The 21,893-nt window shown below is 43.3% G+C and overlaps 1 protein-coding gene across 3 annotated transcripts in view; it reads left to right on the top strand.

The window, feature by feature from the left end:
- MSRB3 (methionine sulfoxide reductase B3) overlaps nucleotides 1–21,893 on the top strand; it is a 205,654-nt gene that overhangs the window by 112,235 nt on the left and 71,526 nt on the right. The window contains exon 10 of one of the 3 annotated variants that reach the window (XM_088055783.1): nucleotides 10,684–10,785. The exons of the other annotated variants lie outside the window; for them this stretch is intronic. Coding sequence (XP_087911909.1) covers nucleotides 10,684–10,723 — 40 coding nt within the window. The 3' untranslated portion in view covers nucleotides 10,724–10,785. Of the gene's footprint in view, nucleotides 1–10,683; nucleotides 10,786–21,893 lie in introns of those variants that run through there. 3 annotated transcript variants of the gene reach the window in all.

Genomic DNA, 21,893 nt, shown 5'->3' with positions numbered 1-21,893 from the left:
AAAATGTGGAAGAATGCTGTCTGCTCCTCTGTCACATGTCTAGGATCCATCCAAACTTCTGGGTGGCTGCAAGCAGCGACCCTGCGGAAGATCAGATATCCCCGTCTCTGCAGTTTCTGAGTCTAGACCCACACCAGCCTCATTTTCCCAGCTCAGCATGGACCTCCAAGGAGTTGCATACATCTTTCCCTGGAGAAGGTCCATCAGCCAGTCCCAGTGCTTTGCTGAAGCAGATAACGGTGTCTGGAAAAGCCTTTGATATCTCTTGTGCTGTCTGGAGACTGGGGCTCCCTTCCTGCCCGGCCTCCAAACTGCACTTGGCACTGTCTGCTCACAGCCACATCTGCCATCCTCTGCCTCACAAATCCCTCTCAAAATTATCATCAAATGCTTTGTTTGCTTTTTTTCTTCTTCTAAAGAGTGAGGTGACATAAATTCACTCTCATAATAGGCAGGTGAAGACTATCTGTGTTATAGTGTGCCCCCTTCACTTGAGAGGTGGGAATAGTTTTGATGGGAGGTAAAATGAAAGCCATGGGAGAGGGAGACCTGCATCTACCTCCCATCCTCCTGCTCACAGAAGGACTGGCAGGCTCCAGAGCCAAGGGCTGGCTGAGGTGGACCCTGCGTACTTGAGCTCTGAAATGAGCTTTACTGGTGAGTAGACACACATATCCTGTATTCAGAAACACCTTCAGCTGGTAGGGTGTGTGCAGCCCTGAGAAGTCTGGCAGCTGGGACCCTGCCTGCCACTGACCCTGAACCTGGTGAAGGTGATACAGGGCCCACCCATCTCCTCTCTCTGCTGACACGTCATGTCTTTCCAAGAAAACATGCCTTGGGCAGTCAGACTCCTCTTCCCAGGTCTGCTGGACCACAGCTTCCTCAACCTGTGTACCTGCTGCAGCAGACCCAGAGGGGGACCGTGAAGATGATCAGAGGGCTGGAGAATCTCTTCTGTGAAGACAGGCTGAGAGAGCTGGTGTTATTCAGCCTGGAGAGGAAAAGACTCTGGGGAGACCTTCCAGTACATAAAGAGGGCTACAAGAAAGCTGGAGAGGGACTTTTCACAAGGGCTTGTAGTGACAGGATAAGGGGTATTGTGCATGGGTAGGTTTATATTAGATAAAAGGAAGAAATTCTTGAGAAGGTGCTGAGGCATTAGAAAAAGGTTGCTCAGAGAAGCTGTGTATGCCCCGTCCCTGGCAGTGTTGGAGGGCAGATTGGATGTGGCTTTGAGCAGCCTGGTGGAAGGTGTATACCTGTGCATGGAAAAGGGATTAGAATTAGACAGTCTCTGAAGTCCCTGCCAACTCAACCATTCCATGATTCTATGGCCAGCTGCAGCCAAGACACCTACAGTGGGAGCCTCCAGCAAACAGTCTGAGGCCACAGGGGAATTGCTTTGCACAACTTCAAAAAGCAGATGACCAGCCATCTCCCAGTCACACAAGCTCACTAGACAAACAGTGCCAAGAAACAAACCCTGCCTTTTTCTGCCTCTCATCCAGCCTCAACAATCTTCAGGCCCTGATGAAATCCTGGCCGAGACTGAAGTCAGTAGGTGAGCCATGAAATTCAGTGGGACCGGAATGCCACTGTAGAATATGCAGATTTGAGTCATGCACATAGCTAAAATATTGAATCTGAATAACCTCATGCACAGGCTGAGGTGACCTGCTGAGAAACCAGATCTGCGGAGAAAGACCTGGAGGTTCTGGTGGACAAGTTGTCCATGAGCCAGCAGAGTGCCCTTCTCATCAAAAAGGATAATAGTATCCTGGGGTGCATTAGGTAGGGCATTCCCACCAGTCAAGGGAGGTGATCTTGCCCCTCTGCTCAGCCCTGGTGAGGCCAAATCTGGAGTGCTGTGTCCATCTCTGGGCTCTTCAGTACAAGAGAGACATGGAGCTCTTGGATCAGGTCCAGCAGAGAGCAACAAAGATGATTGAGGGCATCTCTCTTATGAGGACAGGCTGAGGGAACTGGGCCTGTTTAGCCTCGAGAGGACACAACTGAGAAGAGACCTCATCAATGTCTATAATTATCTGAAGGGAGGGTGTCAGTATAATGGAGCTGGACTCTTCTCAGTGGTGCCCAGCAATAGGACAAGAGGCAATGGGCAGAAACGGATGCACAGGGAGTTCCAGAAGTTCCACCTCAACATGCGGAAGGACTTCTTTACCCTGCTGGCGACTGAGCACTGGAACAGGTTGCCCAGAGAGGGTGTGAAGTCTCCTTCACTGCAGATATTCAAGAACTGTCTGGATGCAGTCCTGTGCAATGTGCTCTGGGATGACTCTGCCTGAGCAGGGAGGTTGGGACCAGGTCCCTTCCGACTTTACCCATTCTGTGATTCTGTAACTGTGATTCCGTGATTGCTCAGAGAGTATTGTCATTTGCACAGTACGCTAATGCCTGCAGCCACTGTCAGCACCTTTTCCTTTCCATTATTTCTTGTTATGTTACTCTATTCCTGTAATGCTGCTCCATTCTGAAATCTCCCTAATCTGTTTCAGGCGGGCGATGGGTACCGACACCCTCTTGCATTGCTTGGTTGTGCTAGTTCCTGAGGATTACAAATGAGGGCCATCTGTAGTCCCTACTATTTGTGGAGATGAAAAGGAGCTTAACTTAATGTATTTTGGCAGAGTAATAGGGAAACATCAATCACTGGGTGACATGTTAGTTCATATGCACCAATAGGCTCATGTTTGTAGCTCGACACATTAAGTGGATCTGTTTCTTTAAAGATGAGTCCATCACTTGCAGACAGACGTTTGGAGCTCTAGCATACAGGACACTTTTAAGAGATACTTGATAAAGAGCTTGAAAATGTGAGTAGTGACACAAAGCTAAACTCTGTCTCATTTTCTTCAGATTCCCTATTAGTATGAGCCTCATAAAGTTGAAATTGGGGTCACTTGGACAGTTATTTTAGCTAAAACAGATGGAGTTGTGGTGGCTGCTCCTAAAGAAGCAACTTTTACCATAAGTTACCACACACTATCTCTGGGATAAATATGTTTTCCTGTACTACATCATTTGAGACTGTGTGGTAATTACTGGACCAATGCTGGTTTTTTAATGGCAGCCATGCTAGTAATTTTCTTTTAAAAAAAAAATCTATTCTGAGATAGTTTGCATCAGTGAAAAAAAAGCGTTTTCCTTGCAAATGCCAAAATCAAATGGTTTCTTAATTTATTACAGGAGAAAAATTGAGAATCCTCTGAATTACTATTTTCCCCATGTAACAAAATATTCTGCATGAAGAGGGATTATTAGACCCCCTGAACTTCCCTTGCAAGTAGAGCACAGCTGTGCGAACAATTCACAATGTATTATTTATTGGATGAAGTTCAGTACTTTCTTGACTTGTGAACTCTTAAGGAGCAGTTCAGGACTTTCTTATTATTTATTCTTTTGCAAAAATTTTCACTAATTTCTTCAGGAATTCTGTCTTCAAATGGTTCATGAAAAATGTGTTTCCATGACTTGAATCCCAAATTCATTTTGTATCAGGTCAGCAGCATAACAAAAGGTGAGGTGATTTCTGTCCTTTGAACTGACAACACATAACAGATTCATTCCCATTTTCTGCTATTCTTCTAAAGAAGCAAAGTAGTCAACATATGTAGGAACTGATTAGTCGAGGAGGAGAGTTTCTACTTGTTATCACTACTTTTATTCACGTTTATTAGTCTGCAGAGCAGCCAGGCCTGGGGCCCCCATCCAGCAGATGCAGAAAGGAGGTGGAGGAAGTCCATTTCCCAAAGAGCTTACGGCTGCAACCAGGACCACAGGTGAGGAGGTGAGGAAGAAATGATAGCAGGAAACATCATGTTAAGCTATTATGATTTTGAAAGGTGGTAACATAAGAGGAGGATAAGTTACAAAGGGTGAAAAATGGAAAGAAGGAAGGGTGTATCAGAGGCAGTGGCATAGGGTAAAAGGACCAGATGTGCTGTGAAACTTAGGTGAAGAGGTCACAATGAAAAGGGAAGGATGAGTTCCCATCTAAGCATCAGCCTTAACTTGCCAAAATCAAGCAATAGGAGCTGCCTCTTTAAAAGTCATTTTCATCTGGAGATCTGGAAAGGGAAAACCCATCAGCTCCCAGTGCTGCCAGGAACAGCTCAGGCAGGTGCTGCAGGAAGTGCCCCACAGCTTTGCTAATGCATCTCAGGCACGATTCAAAAAGCCTTGGCCTTCATTACTCTTGCAGTTCCTTGAGCAAAGCATGCTATTTGTACTGAATAGTGCCAAGGCTTGCAATGAGAAAAAGATGTAGATTAGCCCAGAGAATTCAAGCTCCCTTTGGTTTAAAGCAGAAAAGAAAGGAGCCACTTTTGTGATTGAAACTCAGTCAGCTCTTGATCACCTGGGAACAGCGCACCCAGATTGGAGATTAGCTGCGCACTGATGAAATATTCCCAGCCATCTCCCCACCCCCTTCACCCTTGATGTTCATTCCTCATCATAACTTCATTTTTCAAAAGTAAATATACTAAATATGTTCTTACAGTCCAATTTACATATGTTCTGTATTAGTCTATTGAGAATAACATCAAGAGTTGACTGGACATGGAAAAAATGCAGATGACTTCAGTGGACGGTACCAGTGACTTTTTTCCTCAGTGCATATGAAGGTGAAGGCTAGAAATAAACCACAACTGATTTTGATTAGCTGGCTGAAAAGCAGAGCGAGCACTTATTAGCCTTCCACATGACCAAATGTCAGCTAAGAAATCACTTCTCACTGAGGCAGGCTCACAACACTGACTTCTGGGCCCGCCATAGGAGGGTGATGGGATGCACTTACAGTTCATTTCTTTGTGGTTTTCTTCCATAAGTCTTTTTGCAGTGGGCATGTAGTACAAAGCAGGCAACTGCTAACCTGCATCTGGTAAACCCCAGGGAGGTGATGGGGATGGTCTTTGAAGCTACCACAGGCAAATAACCACGGCGAGGAACCTCACCAGCTGGGTGAGTGACAATGGTAGCAGGAATCACGTTGCTCTCACCAGGATGCTGAGTCAGGACAAGAGCCACAGCAGGAATCAAAAAGACATAAGCAGGTCTCTATACTGACATCTGCACTCATGTGGAGACCTGGTAAGGTCTAAGGGTGGGTGGTGTGGGGTGGTCTGCTGGGGGCCAGCCTAGCAGTCCGCACAGGAAAGCTAGCCAAAACAAGCAAGCTGTGAGTAGGAGTTGGAAAAGGAGGTACATCTTTAACTGAAGGCCTGTTTTCAAGGGAGACTCAAACTGTTTTAAATTAGCTGAATCACAGTATTTTTATGTGGTAAGACACCAGATATGTAGCAAGAATACATTTTCAGGTGCAGTGATGTCAGGTCAATCAGAAATCTATCAAAAATGTCAAACCTGATAATAGGAAGAAGCTGCTCTAGGTCCTAGTAACATAGGTAAATGATAAAATTGTAAAGCCCAATGTATCTTTTAATGCTCCATCAAAACACCAGCATTCCTGGCTTTTTAAAAATAACCTTTTATTGGTTTTGGAGAAGGTCTGGAAACTCTCTGAGTTGGGCTGAGATTTAATAATGGAGTTACTGCTGCGTGCTTGGGCTGTCATGGGACTGAAATGTCAAGGATTAAGTGTGTCTGCTCCTTCTGCTCCCCTGTTGGGTTCTGTGCACTGCACTGGACACCCTTGGAGACAGTGCATTCAATGCAATGAAAAGCTGCTGGTTATAAAAAGACATCAGCTGACTGCTGCATAAAACCATGTACAATACACTTTACAAGTAGTTTATAATTTTTTTTTAGAAAGTGTCCTGGTTTTGCCCTTTGACCCGTCTTGCAAGCCTTTCCTTCATTAGCATTGCAGGAATTAATGGTAAGATTAATGTGATTTGGCTTTCTGAGTAATGCTGTGAAACTCATTTTCTGCTGGCCGCTTCCTCTGGCTCATCCTTGTGTGCTCAGCTCCCCAGACAGGGCTGGGAAGGGTACCATGTTTTAACCCATGGGCTGGCAGCTGAGGATCCCACTCCCCTACTTTCCCTCTTCTCTGACTGTGAGAGAAACTTTTCAGTGTTGGGCTGACATCCTCACCAGCTTTCCAGATCCTGTACTAGCCCTGGGAGCTGCTGCATAAAGTAAGATTGTATGCTGCCTTTTATGGACCATTACTTCTCATCAGTTCTGCAAAAAACAAACCCAGAAAATGGAATAAGATTTCCAGAAGCTGAGATGTACAGAAGTCTGCTATATTTTGTTCCAGAACAAGTCTAAGTAACACAACTGAATGGCCATGCTTATACTCCTGTATCAAATATTAGTTTTAATCCCTTCTGCTATGTTTTGAAGTGACATGTGCCACAAGCAGTTATCTGCAGTTCAGCAGAGCTGAGTCATTTTCCTCCTGAAATCAAAACTCTGAAAGACTTTCAGTTTGGTGGAACAAATTTGGTGCCTGATCTACCAACAATTTTTTTTAGACAAACTCTATGAGTGAGATAAGACTTTGTAAAGATGAGACCAGAAATGAGAAAGGAAGGAGAATGGCAAAAAGAGAGGAGACCTTTCAGGAAACAAGAAGATACATTTAACGTCAAAGGGAAATTCTAGCACAAGGACAAATGAATGGGCCATGAAATCTGGAAACAGGAAGAAAGAAAATCAGAACAGCAGAAAGATGAGGTTCTGAATGCTTTTAGTGTAGGAGTAACAAAAGCAATCAACCTTTCTTTTTTTAGTATTTTGTTTTGTTTGGGTTTTTATTGTTGTTTGTTTGTTTGTTTAAATGAGGGAGTTGTTTTTTTTAAAGAGGGAGAAGGGTTTAAGAGAGAATTCATGAAACTCCCCAGCAGTCTGATGCTCTAAGAATGGTTCTTAGTGGCAAGAAGAAAATAAGAGGAGAGTGAGAAGTAAGAAGTGGGTATTGTCCTCTTAAGTATGAAGAAACAGCTTTGAGGGCTAGCTAGTGTTTCAAGCACAACTGATTATAATGACTGATTCTGGTATATTTTAAAATGTATATTCTTTACCTGTGAGAGATTATGCAGCCTCTAGAACCTCCTTTCCTTTTGAGCAGTAAATTTTATGTTCCCAGAACAGTCTGTGTTAACAATCTGTGTTTGAAATGAGTGGGATCCAGCAGTTGCCTTCACTCTGGGCAGAAACCTACTGACATAGGGATGTCTTATTTCTAATCTTAGATCAATTCAGTAGCACTTGCAGAGATGGGAATCCAAGAAATGCAAAGGGCATACAATCTAACTTTGTATCAAAATGTAAAGTTTCATGGGATGCGCTTATTGCTGTAACTTTCAGTGGATCTAATTTACTTCAAAGAGGCAGAACCTCCTTATTTTCTTTGACATATTTTATTTCCTTCTTCCTACCAATGTCAGTGGTGAAGACTTCTTTTTTTTCTCATATACAATTATGTGTTGGGTATTTTGATACTTCATGAGACCAGGTTCAATGGCCATCCTGCATGATCATGCCTTTGTCCCCTTCCCCGAGGCAGCTCTCCTCTTGTCTGTCCTCTGTCTGTCCCTAGAGGACAGTGGGAATGCAGCTTGCATCTGAAGAAAGGGGTGATTTATGGAAAGATTACCGTGAAACCCACCCTCAAAAAGGGCCAAACCCAGCATGAGAGCAGCAGGGTATGGTAAGTGCCCTGTGCTGGGCTCCCAGGCTGCCCTGTCCTGAGGCACTGCGGGTGAGGCTGGGCTGCAGCCTCCCCCCTCACTGTGGTCTGCCTGCCCCTCATGGCTTGTCCCAAGAGCAGGCAGAGGTTACTGGATATGGCCAGCAAATACCAGCCAGAGTTGTGCCACTGCATGGCAAGTAATTGACTTTGACACAGATACAGTTGCACTCAGCAGTGGGTGCAGAGAGGTTCGTGCCTTCACGAAGCCAGGTCATGCACTACATCATTCCTGTGTATAGGAGGACATGCAGACTGATGGACTCATCTCCCACATCCCCTTCCCAATTTTCTCATGCTTGAAAAATATTACCTCAGGGTAGCCTGAAAAGCCCCTCAAATACACACACCGAAGACTTCCAACACAAATCATATCACATTTCAACAGAGGTTCTGCAGCGAGGTCCATGAGGAAGCGCTGTAGGGTTGTATGGGTCCCAGTTGTTGCTTGCCTGTGGAGGAACTGGACCTGATTTTGACCCATGCAAATCTTAGACTTCATCAGAAATACTCATTATTATTTGGTTTCCAGCTTTCAAAATATACCATCTGGTTATACAAAGTTGTCATCTGTAATGTCGTATTCCTTCATTCTCATCCTTGTCTTCTTACTATGCCTCCCCTTTCTTGACAGCAAAAGCTGTGCTTAAGAATCCAGGGGAATAGGTGTCTCTAGATGGGAGGCTATTGAATTTACTTGAAATTTATTTCTCATCACTTTTTTCTAAAGAAAAAGAAAGACACAGCTTTCCCAAACACTGGGAAAAACCAGACTTGTCAATTTAACTTCACTAAAGGGAAAGGACTCTGAAACTCCTTTAAGGAATCAAATAGGGAACACTTGGAAAAGCAGAGCTTGATTAAAGACAGCTAACATCAATTCAGGGAAAGGAGATCATGCCTAACTAATTTGTTGGAATTCTTTGAGGAAATTACTGCCCTGGTAAGGAAGGGGAAAGGATATTATAGACTCCCTTTTTCAGAAAGCATTTGACAACATTCTCCACTGTTGGTTAAAATGTCTAAGGTCTGAAGTCATGGAATAGAAGGACAATGAGCATATTGGACTGAAAACTGGCAACAGAGAAGGAAAGAAAGGGTAACTATGAATGGGAGCCTTTCATTTTAAAGGGGGGGATGTAAGAAGGATCAGAGAAGTAACCACATTTGGAATTTGAAAACAAGACTTCCTAAGGTTAATGAAGACACCTGAAGCTTGGGAAATACAATTATTAATGAGGATGCAGACAGATTGAGAAAGAAATGGTTTGTTTTACCACAGTAACTTGGAGACCAGGTAGAAAGAGGAAGACTTTCCTGGCTGCTATGCTAAAAATGAAATCTCACAAGTCTTGAGTGGCAATATTTGTTCAGTTCCACAGACACAGAAAAAGACACAGAATTTCACACTGCAGATACTTAAGATGACCCACCTTTCCCTTCTTCATGTTAATGATTGCTCTCAGGCACTTAAGTCTTGTGTTTTTAAGAATGATCTTACTATGTGCAATTGCATGCAAGTATTATTTTTTAGGGTCTTCTTGAAAGGCAAAGATTTCACTTCAGGTTCATCTTGTCTCACTAAATAGCATAGCAAAATTGTTCTGCTTTTGAGTCTTTCATCTGGGAAAAAAACAACTGCTGCTGCCGCTACTTCATACTAAGGGCTTCTAAGTTATAGGCAGGAGCACTTCACTCTCCTGATTAGACTGTGCTTGGACAGGAAGCAATAGCTGAAGTGTTGTGATTACAAAACTGCTTCTGATGGCTTTAATGTACATGGGAGAACGTACCTTCTTCTATCAGTGAAAGCTTTAAGTTAGGAAGTTTTTGTCACGCACAGAGAATTTATTTCATTAATAGAATCTCACAAGCCTCCATTTTTCTACAGAAATTGATTTAGTGTGTGCCCTTGGAAGTAACATTGTTTTTCTCTGTTTCCTCTCTTTCCACTTCCAAGAACAAAAGGCACTAGTGAATTTTGCTTTGTTTGGTTTGGTTTTTTACATAATTAACTGACCAGAAGGAAACAGGATATGCAGCAGTGGAACTACACCAAGAAAGCACATAAATTCATCAACATGTCTTACTGTTTGTCTTCTTGGGCAGATCTTCGTCTTGTCTGCATCTGTCTGGGGATATTTATATATGTATAGGATGGAATTTGTCACCAAAGGAAGTATTTCCCTGCTCTTCCCCTTCCTCCCTGGCTCCAATTCTCACTTGTTTGAAGCACTGAACACTCCTGACTCCTGCCACTCTAGTGGCTGGATGACAATTTTAGTACCTTTGTATTTTTTTGTGTTTACTCATTTTCAGAAATAGTCCTTTCATTCCTCCCTCTGATTTGAAGCATAATTAACTTCCAGAAGCTCCAAGATGACCCTTGTGTTCTGCACAGAAAAACAGTTTTCATTGTTACTCAGATCAGAAATAGCAGAAGTCAGAGACATGACCCTTTTTGACAATAAAATGCAGCTGGTTTTTTTTTTTGTTTGTTTTTTTTTTTTTTGCAATACAGTGGATCTCTGAGTGTTGATTCACTTATAAGCCAAAGAAAGTCCCTCATGTAGGACATAAATTTCTACAGCCAATTCAGTAGTATCAGAAAGTAGAAATAGAATACACATGTTTAATTTTAACTCTGGACCTGTTGCTGATAGTACAAAAGCTGGGCTAGAAAAATTCTGAGCATTAAGACTGTAAGCTTTGAAACACCATCTTGCCTTAGTCTTTCCTCTTACATTAATTTCCTTCTGATGCTTTTTTGGCAGCCTTTGTAGTATTTTCTCCTAGTATGATACTGCAACTCCAAGCATCTTCTGGGGAGGGGGAAACCTTTTCAACAACAATTCTATTCTACTCTAAGCAGATTTCCCTAAGCTATTTCTTACTAATTTCTGCTTTGTCAAAAGGTCTCTTCTCCATGCCCTTGGGCTGATTATTAATAGGCATGATAACAAATGTATAATCCTACTCTAATTATTTTTTATTTTCAGGCAAGGGAAGGGAGAAGAACTGTGTATTTTTGAACGTTAACTGTTGTCCCTCCTCTTATCTGGTTAATTGGACTGTGGCAATGTCTGACTGGATATCCTGCCCAGAGGTGATTTAAAAATGGCAAATGTCAAGAATATTTTTTTTACTTAATGCTGGAATGTCATCCTTCTCATATAAATTGTGGTGGTTGCTCTTGTCTCAGTGACAAAGGTATTTCTTTAGCATATGTTCTTGGATAAATACCTACATAACTATAAGAACTAGGACTATGAGATTTCACTACAACAGCAAAAAAATAATCTTCTACCAGCCTTATCACTCTGGCCCTGTAAAAGCCCATTGGTAGCTGGCCAGTTTTAAAGATGTCAGCATCATGCTTACTTCTTGCACTTAGCTCTGAAGAGCTCTGCCTGGCATCTTTTCAAAACAAATCTTGGAAAGTGCACAGAAAAATGCTTTCTTTCTGGGCAGTTGTTCCCACAGCTCAGGGCACTCTGCAAGGGTTAGTGCCTATGGTGTTGACAACCTGTAAAAGTCAAAGTCCTTGAGCGGAGCAAACGAATAAGCAGTGAACGTGGAAAGACAAAACAAGAAAGAGAAGGAGTAGTGATTAAAGAGGTGGCAAGGCCACTTTCGTAATGAGGGGTATCATCAGGCAGGAAAGATTTTTCACTGTGAGAGAGGCCATTTCTTGGCCCTCTGGAGGTCAGAGAGCAAAAGGATGATCTATTCTTTCAGGGCAGTGGCCTTGGAAGGGATTCCTGTATGATGAGGACCCAAGGGCAGTGGATAAGAGCAAGTACTTTCATGGGCCTTTAGGGGAGCTTGAATTCAGAAACATTTCAGCTCTGCTGACACAGGCATAGGGCAGGAACCAGGGCTCTCCAGGTTGGACAGCAGACAGACAACTGATATTGAAACAGTAATTGTGGCAGGAGTCTAAGATACAGATCTTATTTCTCCTGTCAGAAGTCATTGCTAAATTATTTGGCAGCTTTTAGTTTAATTGCACCAAGAAGTATTTTTTACAATACTCTCGTACTTTTCGTGACACCAGAGGTAGTTTGCTTGTTGCTGTCAGGCTACTTCTTCAGCAAAGGAGGTTGGTATCTCTTGTTTCAGGTTTGTCTGGTCTCTCAGTTTTGTATCAAATTCAACAAGGAGAAAGTTGCAGTGACTTAAAGGAGATTACACAGGTAGACTTTTCTTGGAGTGGAGAAGGTGACTGCACTGTGCTTGGTCAAGCAGCACAGTTCTTGGCACTGCCAGAGTACCTCATGTTATCCCAGCTCTTGTGGATGTGGTTAGTTTATTATTTTGCCTGTATTCAATAAACTTCTGTTAATCCTGTCCAAATAAATTCAGAGAGCTTTGAATGCAACGGAATATTAGATAGATACAGAGCATTTCCTTTTTCATCAAGGAATCTGAGAGCTCTTTGTTATGATTTCAGAGAATTAAAGCTTCACAGTATTTCCAAATTATACCTGGAGGAATTATTTCCCTTAAGCTGAGTGAGCAGAAAGATGGATGTCCCTTCCTCATGCTAGGGTTGGGATAATGGACCCAGTGACTTGGCAGCTGGGGCTCCAATAAGAGTCTCCTTGTTCTCGTGTCCACTGGCTCTCTGGTGGCGACTGGCCCTGGGCACCCTCTGATGTGCCCTGAGAGATGCAGAGTGTACTTGAGGGCACCAGTCAAAGCCTGGAAAAGGGATCTGGAAAGAAATAGGCGACACTAACAAAATGGTAGGAGCTGCTGTATTTTGTGAGTTGTTTTAAATAAAGAATCCATTTTAATCCTACTGGCCTCTTGCCTGCTTGCTTCATTCAAAATAAAACACACACTCCAGAAAATGATTTTACACAGCCCAGCCAAGTTTCTGGTAAAGGCTCCAGACATCCATAATTCATGAGCAAGGAAGGGTGTGGATATTTTGTGGGAACCAGATCCTCTGTGAACAAGATAATTATCATTTGCTGATTATGTTGTGTAAACAATATGCTTTTAGGATTCAGAGGTACAGAACTGTGCATCTAGCAAAGTCAAACTATTGATTCATGTGCTGGAAGCAAAATAATTAACCCAAAGCCTCTGATTTAACAACAAATATTAAAAGGAGGAGTATTTGTCCTTCAAAGGCTACTTCACGAAGGTTTAATTTCTGCTATGTATCTTTTAGCTGCTGAACAATCCAGATGCTGTTCAGCTTGCAAAATACTTGCACTTTCCATTATTGTGGATGCTATGGCAAGGTTTCAGTGTTTTAAACCACTCAAAATCTTTATAGCTGAGAAATGACAGTAAAGAAATTGAAATGTCTGACCAATTTCTGCTTGACAGAATGGTATTGTGAAAAGGACACAGTGGATAGACACTGGTTTTCCTCGTGCTCATGGGTTTTGATTCCATGTGCTAAAGTCTTATCCCAAAGATAGATAAGTGATACATAAAATCCCTATAATCCATAGACCTTTTTATTGTATGTAACTGGTTCTCAAGAGCATAACTAATTGCGAAACATGGTTGACAAGTGTGCTACATTAATACCTTCAAAGCTCTATATTTTGGATCCACGAAAGCAATTGAGCATGATCAGAACCTGGATCTCACTGTGCAGTGTCTTCCTTGGCCAATGCAAGGTGTGTAGCAAGATGCACTTATGCCCACCAGGACCCTACAGCAAGAGATTTATACTTTTCCCACAGTGTGGAGGCTTCCCTTCCTCTTTCATGGCTGGACAAGCAGTAAAAGCTACCTGAGCAAGGAGAACTAGAGTGTTCAGAAAAACACATTTACAATAGGACCTTTCCAAGCATTTTTAGAGTTGGATATGCAGAAAAAGCATTAAACAAGGACAAATACAGCCATGTATGAAAGGTGTACTTTTTATGCAACCAGCATTAGGAGCTCCGTGGCTGGGACTTGAGGATATTACAACCAGATGAAAAGTCTAACCTACTTCTGTAAGAGTCAACAGCCATTTATTCAAACAGAGTAAGAAAATTAGCTGCAGCTCTCTCCAGTCTGAAACCATTGTATTCACCAGCAAACTCCTGAGTGAGGGAGATAAATTGAAACAGAAAAGAGACCAAGGAAAAATATCTTATACCTTACACAGACATACATATTGAACAGAAGTAGAAACGGAGATTTAAATCAGGCTTGATGTCTGTAGTGCTTTCTTACACACTAGCTAATGGCAAAATGAAAGAAATAAGGTGCCTGATTCATTGGCCCAGCTGCAAGTAAAGGACTTCCCCACACCTGAGGGAACAGGAAATTCATTTTTAAGACTGCTTTGGGGATCATTCAGCTGGTTTTAACCCCAGTCCTTTGGGTATTTAAACTGTTCCTAGACTGGACATGAAAGCTTTTAAGGAAAAGACAAATCTCAAGTTTTCATGCAGCGGACAAGAAGTGTCTGAATTTTCACAAGATAGGGATATATGCTGTATTTGGAAATATGTGTGTGCTGGCACCAAGGTGAAATACATCTGCACAAATGGGAGAATTGTATGGATCGATCTATTTTGCATTCAGAAGTGTGAAATTTCCAGCTTGCCTTAGTATGACTATGCTTGATAATTGTGTTGCAGAGGTTTAGGACAAAGAGCTGTGCACAGCACGAGTGTACAGGGTCAGAAGTAGGAAGCTGGCTCTCAACCCTTGTGGCTTGGCCTGACATAGAGCTGACTTGACCTTCATGAAACTCAGGATGTTGTTGTTATCAATTATCAGAGGTCTCCCACTGGCAATTGATAATCTTTGCCCTACATGGGGGCAGGTGTTGAAGCCAGGGGTAGAGGCTTGGCCAGAATTACCTACAGAAGGGAGCCAGGATGCCTGGATGTGACCGCTTGCTTCAAATATTTGCTTCAGTCTCAGTTTCTCCAGCTCTCACTTTTATAGCACAAATCCCCAAAGTCCCTGCTCCATATTTATTCCTTCCTTGGCAAAACCATGATCAAATTAGTGGAAGTTTTGACTAAGAAGAAGTCAAATTTATACCCTGGTCCTTAGCCACCTGAGGATATATATGTGCTGGTGTGAGGAAGGGGAGGGGGGAAAGGGGACAAAAGGATCATTCATGGTTACTCCCAGCCTTGGACCCACACTCCTTCAAGGAGACTGGTCCTGCCAGCAGCCTCCATGTCATTGTGAGCACAGACACACAGACTGCCCCGAAGCCAAAAGCCTTGGTGGTTTGGCCACGATGACTGACACAGATGTGGTGTCAAGGACTATCTGTCTGAAACCAATCCTCTCCATCACCATACAAAGGGGTGGCTCTGGAGGCAGCCACCTTCCCAAAGATGCTTCCTGATGTTTCCCAGCCTTGTAGCACCACGTACATGTCACAACCTTCAAAGACTGAGGCTGTCACAGGGTGGCCCATATCATCCCATGGCTACTGGATGGTCCAGCCTCACAGGACAGCCCCACAGTGCCTGCCAGCCATCTCTCACACCCAAAGCTGGTTCGGTCAGTACCAATCACCTGGGTGTAATCAAGGTTTAAAACCCCCATGGCAGGCCCTGTGGCACAGTGCTCATATCCCCTGTCAGCTGCAACTGAAAGAGAAATAAGAAAAGTCTTTTCTGTCTGAGTTTAGGTCTTGTTTACTCAGGACAAGCATGGCCATTGAGGAGGAGTCACTTATACGCTGAAATTCTGCATGGAAACAAGATCTGTATTTTTTAAGCCTGGGAGCCAAGGGTTTCTAAGAAGTATGTTAAAAGTGATGAAGCAAAGCATGTTAATTCACGATGCAGCCATCTACACATGTGCCATTTCTAAAGGGGTTTGCACATCTGCTGGAAAACATTTGTGAGTGAATCTGCAGATTGCAATGAGTTAAATGAACTCCCAGCCTTTGTTGCGTGAGACTGGGCTGCTCGGGGCTAGATATAAGAAGTGCTTTGTGCATTGAGCTGTGCTTGGGTCAGTCGATGGATCCCAATATTCTCAGTATCATGACAAGCAGTGTATATCACTTGCATCAACCTATACAGCACTCTGACGGGTCCCAATACACAACCCTCGCACAAATATTTCAACATGTTTGGAGACAAAATCTAGTCGATATATGAAGTCATTTCACCATAGCTTGTAGCCAACAGGGAAAAAAAAAATCCTACATACTTATTTTTGGAAGTTAAAAATAGCATGTGTGTGTGTGTGTGTATAAGTAAGATCAGTAAAAACAGAAATGAGAAAGACAGAAGCAAGAGTATATGCTGTTTGCACTTCTGCGCCACCTGGATCTGGTCCCTAGCTGGGTGGGGGAGCTGATTTTCCTTTTCCTTGGACAAGCACCCTTTGTTTAGTGTGATTGGAGCAGGGACAGAGGGCTTGTCCCATCAGTCCCCCAGTTGCACCCCTCCTCTCTCCATGGGCACAAAGCACAAGCTCATGTACCATTTCGCAGGGGTGGCCCAGCATGGAAATATATCCACTGAGTCCTTTAAAAATAATCCAAGGCAAGAAAATGACTACCAGGGTGGTGGGAGTAGTGGCACAGTGTCAGTGGGGTATCTGTATGTGCAGGTGTGCAATCACTTGTGATCTCTAGAGCAGAAGCACAGCTTTGCCCCTGCCCCCTTGTGGGGTGCCTTGGCACCCTGACCCTGCATGCTGCATGCAGGAGCAGCTGGGGCAGGCCCATGGCTCCACCAGCAGCCAATGTCTTCCTGTGGGAATAGCACAGAGTCCTCCAAGCAATACATTTCCTGGAGGAAGATTACACTTTTTGGCAGCCTAGTTTTTGATGTTGCATCTATCCTGCAGCACTCTGCTTTCACTTATTGTGTGCAGTGTGTAATGTGGATTTTCATATAACATTGGTGCACTCAGTTTTGGAGTTGTGCAGCACCAGATGCTGCCCATGGGCCCTCACATCTGGTGGAGGTACAGCAGAGAGGTCTTTGGGGGCTGCTTTCCCACAGATGCACACAAGCTCTCGCAGGGTGTGAAACCGCTCCTAAGGTCAAGATTGTTTTATGAGCCACCTCTTGATCCCATCTGTAACCCTCCAGCCCTCACTGCAGTGTTCAGATTCGTTCATGACTAAAATAATACTGGAGTAATATTGCTGTGCTTATTCCTGCCTTTAATGTGATGTGGCTGTCTGCATGTGTAATGGCACCCACAGTGTTTCTCTGATCTCAAGGCTCTGCAAATATTTAAGCCAACAAGGAGAATAAAATCTTTTTCTTATCAAAAACTTGCCTTTCTCATGAATTGTGCTGGTGTGTCAAAGGGAGACATGAAAATCCTTCCTTTTTCTGGTTTCTGTCTGCTCTTCACCCCACTCCTTCTGTCAGCCCCTTTCCCCCTTCCTTCCCCCTCCCCATCTTCCTGTCCTCACTTCAGCCTTTCAGCCCTATCCAGCCTCATGCTTCCTTCTCAGTGAAGTAGGGAGGCATGGGGGGCAAGGTGTCCTGGCTCCTGCTCTGAGATGTTTCTCAGTCAGCTGGTGTACAAAAATTGTATGGATGCTTCCACCCATGTACCACAGGTTTTCTACAAACCTGTGGTCAGCAGGACTGCCAAACTTTGGCTAGAAGTGAGGGGGTTGAAGGGAAGGGTCATTTCATGCTGCCCTCCCCTGTCACTACTCAGAACAGTGGTGTCAACTGTGCAGCAAATATCTACTCCTGGGTAGGTAAGAGAAAGCTTATGCTCAGCTGTGGCTTTTAACTCATCTTGTGGATGACAAACCAATGTGCTTCATGGAAAAATGAGAAAAAAGGAGCTGTGCCCCTGCCAAGACCTCTTAGATGAGCTTAGATTTCTAGGCTCCAGCTCATGTGAGCAGTGTGCAAGTTTCCAGTGTATAGCCACAACGTATCTCAGAAGAGGAGGTTTATGCTGCTGTACAAAGTGCATTCAGTCATTCCAACATACAACAGGCAGAACTACCACATCGCTGTTTTCTTTCATCAACAGAGGGTAAAGGTTGTGTTGAGGTCTGTAATCTTTGACTGCAAATTACTTATACCTAGTGTGTTTTGGGAAAAGGGACCACTGCATGAAGGGTGGAAAGATTTGCTTCTCCCCTAAGGGGCTACCAAGTCTGTGAATTTAAATTTTGCAAATTAAATGAAGGAGGAAATCACGGATCTTTTTCTACACTAAAGTCACGATCATATGGGGACAATCCCCTGCACAGCATAGGGTGATTTTCCATCACTGCTGATATGACAGTTTTTTCTTCAGGTCCTGCAAGAAGAGCTTTCTCACTTGCCCTGCTGGAATAGAAAAATTTTACCAGCTACATATTCTCAGAAACATCTCACCAAAATGACAAAAATAGATGTTAAAATCCCCAAATATTACTATAATTTCTAAGCTGTACAAAAGGCCTAGCAAATGCGATATTTATATGCACTTAAAAGATTGAGATGTTAATAAACATTTGGAAGTTTTCTACATGAAGGAAAAGGTGAATTCTGATTTTTCAAAGTGACTTGGAAGCTGGTTTCCTGATTTCCAGTGAGACATTTGAACATCCTTAAGACTAAGACTTGAAGTTCAGCTGTTCCTATACAAACCTCATCTACCTCATGCCTCTGTGATGGCACATTGAGCCAGACTCCTTTCCACAGTAACCAAAGCAGCTCTGAATTTCATCTACTGGCTCTGCTGGGCAAATAGCAACCTCCTGTAGAGCAGCTGTAAGATACAGCTCAGAAAAGAAGATTCTGGAGAGTTTCTCCTTTCTCAGCTCCTTTACAATTCTGGGGAACCTCCAGAACAGGACAAAGATCCTCCTTCAACTAGAGAATGGTATGTTGACCTGGACCACCTCAGCACAGACAAACTGAGGGACTGGATTTTGTCTCCCTCCCCTAGCTCTTGGCCCTGTGCTAATGTGCTAGCTTCCTTCCACATTTCTCCCTAGTGGATATTTCATGTGAGATTTACTATCTCCTTTTAGTTATGTACTGAGGCTCCATTTTCCTGAGGAATTTCTGAGGAAATTTGAAGTATTCCCTTAGCGCATTATTCTCTTGCACATGGAAGAGAATTCTTGGAGTCCCATGCAGGTCAAGATTTCCGATGTTTGCTTGCTTCTGGCGACCTATTTCAGGTTTTGTCAGAGAGCCTGAAGTTTCCTTCCCTCCCTTACAATGGCAACATGGGTAGCAAATCTTGGGGGAAATACCTTTGGTACTTTTTCAGTTCCTTGTGCTGTTGTTCAGTCTCTCTGGCAGTCAACACCACAACCTGAGTCTCACTGTTAAGTCCATCTAGATTGCAAGCATAGTGCTGCTCCTCCTTTGCTCTGCTAGCATCTTTCAAAACTTCCTTTCTGTTGTAGACTGTCAGAAGTAGAGGAAATCTCTAACTGCTGCTGCTCATACAAAGAGTTTGGAAGTTGATAAAATATTGCTGTTGATTCTTTATGGGGTTGAAGCTTGGCCTTGGCTGCCTGTGTATGCACGTCTCGTGTTTACGGAGGGAAAACCATCTGACAGTAAAAGGTACAAATGGTGTGAAAACAGCTCTGCAGTATCACAGAACTGAAGCTTCAGCAGAGAGATTTTTCTTCAGGATGGCAAAATACTTCACAGGGTAGAAGCAAAATGCATGTGGGGACATTTCTGTGTCCTTTTTGGGAAGCACATTCAAAGCAGCATCCCATTTGCAAACAGAATTCTTATAGGAAGGTAGAAAAAACAGAGCCAGAGGCTCATTTGGTAAAAACTGTCCCTGCTTCACTGAAGCCAACAAAAGCAGCATTGGTTTACACCGTCTGAGACAGACAAGGTAGATGCTGGAGAAACTGCATACATGACTTTTAAAAGGGAATAACCTTGTCTTCTTGGGGCTTGGTTCATATCAAGAATCTCCCTAAATTCCACTCACATGGAGGAAATAATTCAGAACTCATTATTTCTTTAATCAGACACTAAAGTCCCTGTTTGTTTAAAGCTCTGCGGAGATAATCGGAAGTAATCATCATGTGTAATACAAATAAAGACATTCCTCCCTTAATAGTAGGAGCAGATCTAAACCAGTTGTTCTCCAACTGAACTCAGCTGGACTAAGATGAGTTTTCTGTACTTGTAGTGATTGTTATTCTGTCACTAGAGGGATAATGGGAGGAGATACTCTGTTTTACAAGGCAATAATTGTATTTGCAGGAAATGAAACATTCTGAGTCTGAGTCATTTATTGTATTTACAATGGAATGAACCATGAGGAAGAAACCTGAGTAATTTATCTCAGCAAAAAGAGTGGATTATTCCTGCAGATGAGGCATTCTTTCTATTCTAAGAGAAAGAAAACTAAAATGTGTATTATCAATAAAAACTATAGTCACTCCTTCCAATCATGTTCTACCCTCAGATGTATCTCTCTGGGGTTAACCTTGTTTCCACTCCTTAACAATGGGGAACCTCTCCAGCAGCTCTCCCATTTGCATCCTCTGCACGTTTCTGTTTTAACCAACTGTTGCACAGAATGAATGTAATCTTTCTTTTTCCTTTGTACTCATAGCTGTCTAAAGCCAAGCTGAGCTGGCAGCTTCAGTGACCACAGTACCTGAGACACCCAGGAGAGCTCTAATTTGTTCAGGACTCTGGCTGACACTCAAGGGAGGCAAGGAGAAGGTTAGATCAGATGGAGCCAACATTTGTATAAGTAAACATGAGGAAATTCAGACTGATTTGTTGTTTCAGAGATATACAGAGAGACACCCGGGAGACATATTCAAATGCCCGTAGGGAAGGCTGTCCTCTTCACAAATACTGCTGTTACTTACAATGCTACAGTATCATCTTGGAAATGGTAGCATTTCAGCTGTAACCCCAGAAAAATGGGATATGCATTTCTTAAGGAGATAAAATACCTCCCAAGTAAACACAGAGAGAGGGAGAGAAATTATAGAAAAGTGGGAAACAAAAAACTGATACAAACCTTTATGAGGAAAGGTAAATCTTCCATTGGAAAATTAATTTTAGTAGAATCAAATAATCATACCATCATCTGCAACATCTGAAAATGGCTGAAAGTACAGGAGACATTCCACCACTGTGGTTCAGATAATCCATGGACAACAAGGATGGCGTAGAAACCATTTGCTGTGTTTGTAGAAGATGATCTGCATCACAGTGTAGTACGTACATGGTCACATCTCTCTTCTTCTATTTAGATTGTAGTTGATACCATGCACTTATATTTCACACACTGAGTAACACGTTTGTGAAAGAACCCTGAAGGAAAGATACTGTAAATCATCAACTAGCTTAAGGACAGCAATGAAAGGGGGAAAACCTAAGCAGATTATATTGCAGGAAGGAGGAGACATCAATGATGCACTTTATTCATCTTGTCTGGTAACTGTCAAGTGGTAGGGAGATGCTGGAGAGCAGCACCATGGAAAGGGACCAGGGGGACCTGGTCAATGGCAAGTTGGACATGAGTCAGCAGTGCCCTGGCAGCCAGGAGGGCCAGGTGTGTCCTGGGATGCATCAGGCACAGCATCTCCAACCTGGCCAAGAGAGGAGATTGTCTTGGTCTCCTCTGAACTGGGGCAGCCTCACCTCAAATGCTGGGGACAGTTTTGGAAACCACAAAATTAAAAAGACATTAAGATATTGGAGAGTGCCCAAAGGAGGCCCATGAGGATGGTGAAGGGTCTGGAGGAGAAACTGTATGAGGAGCCACTGAGGTCACTTGGTCTGTTTATCCTGGAGAAGAGGAGACTGAGGGGAGACCTCATTGTGGTCTTCAATTTCCTCACAAGGAAAAGCAGATGGGCAGGTACTGATCTCTTCACTCCTGTCACCAGGGACAGAATTCAAGGAAACAGTATGAAGCTGAATCAGGGGAGGTTTAGGTTGGATATCAGGAAAAGATTCTCCACCCAGAGGGTGGCTGGGCACTGAAACAGGCCCCCAGGTCAGTGGTCACAGCACCAAGCCAGTCTGAGTTGAAGAAGTGTTTGAACAATTCTCTCAGGGACGTGGTGGGATTATTGGGGTTTCCTGCACAGGGCCAGGAGTTGGACTCGATCCTGATGGGTCCCTTCCAACTTATTACTCTATGATTGTATGTCTACATCCGACATGACATGGAGCAGTAGGAGCAGCTCTGTAATGCAAAGTCATGTGCAAAGGGCCTGACATCCCCATCTTTTATTTTAGACTAACTCTCATCTGCTCCTCTGGATGCGCATCAGCAGTTGGACCACATTTGA

The sequence above is a fragment of the Pseudopodoces humilis genome, chromosome 5 (assembly GCF_049639895.1).
Source record: "Pseudopodoces humilis isolate 2021_Gansu_Grassland_sample_001 chromosome 5, ASM4963989v1, whole genome shotgun sequence".
Taxonomy (NCBI): Eukaryota; Metazoa; Chordata; class Aves; order Passeriformes; family Paridae; genus Pseudopodoces; species Pseudopodoces humilis.
Note: the sequence above shows the minus strand (reverse complement) of the source record. Positions and strands in the feature narration are given on the sequence as shown.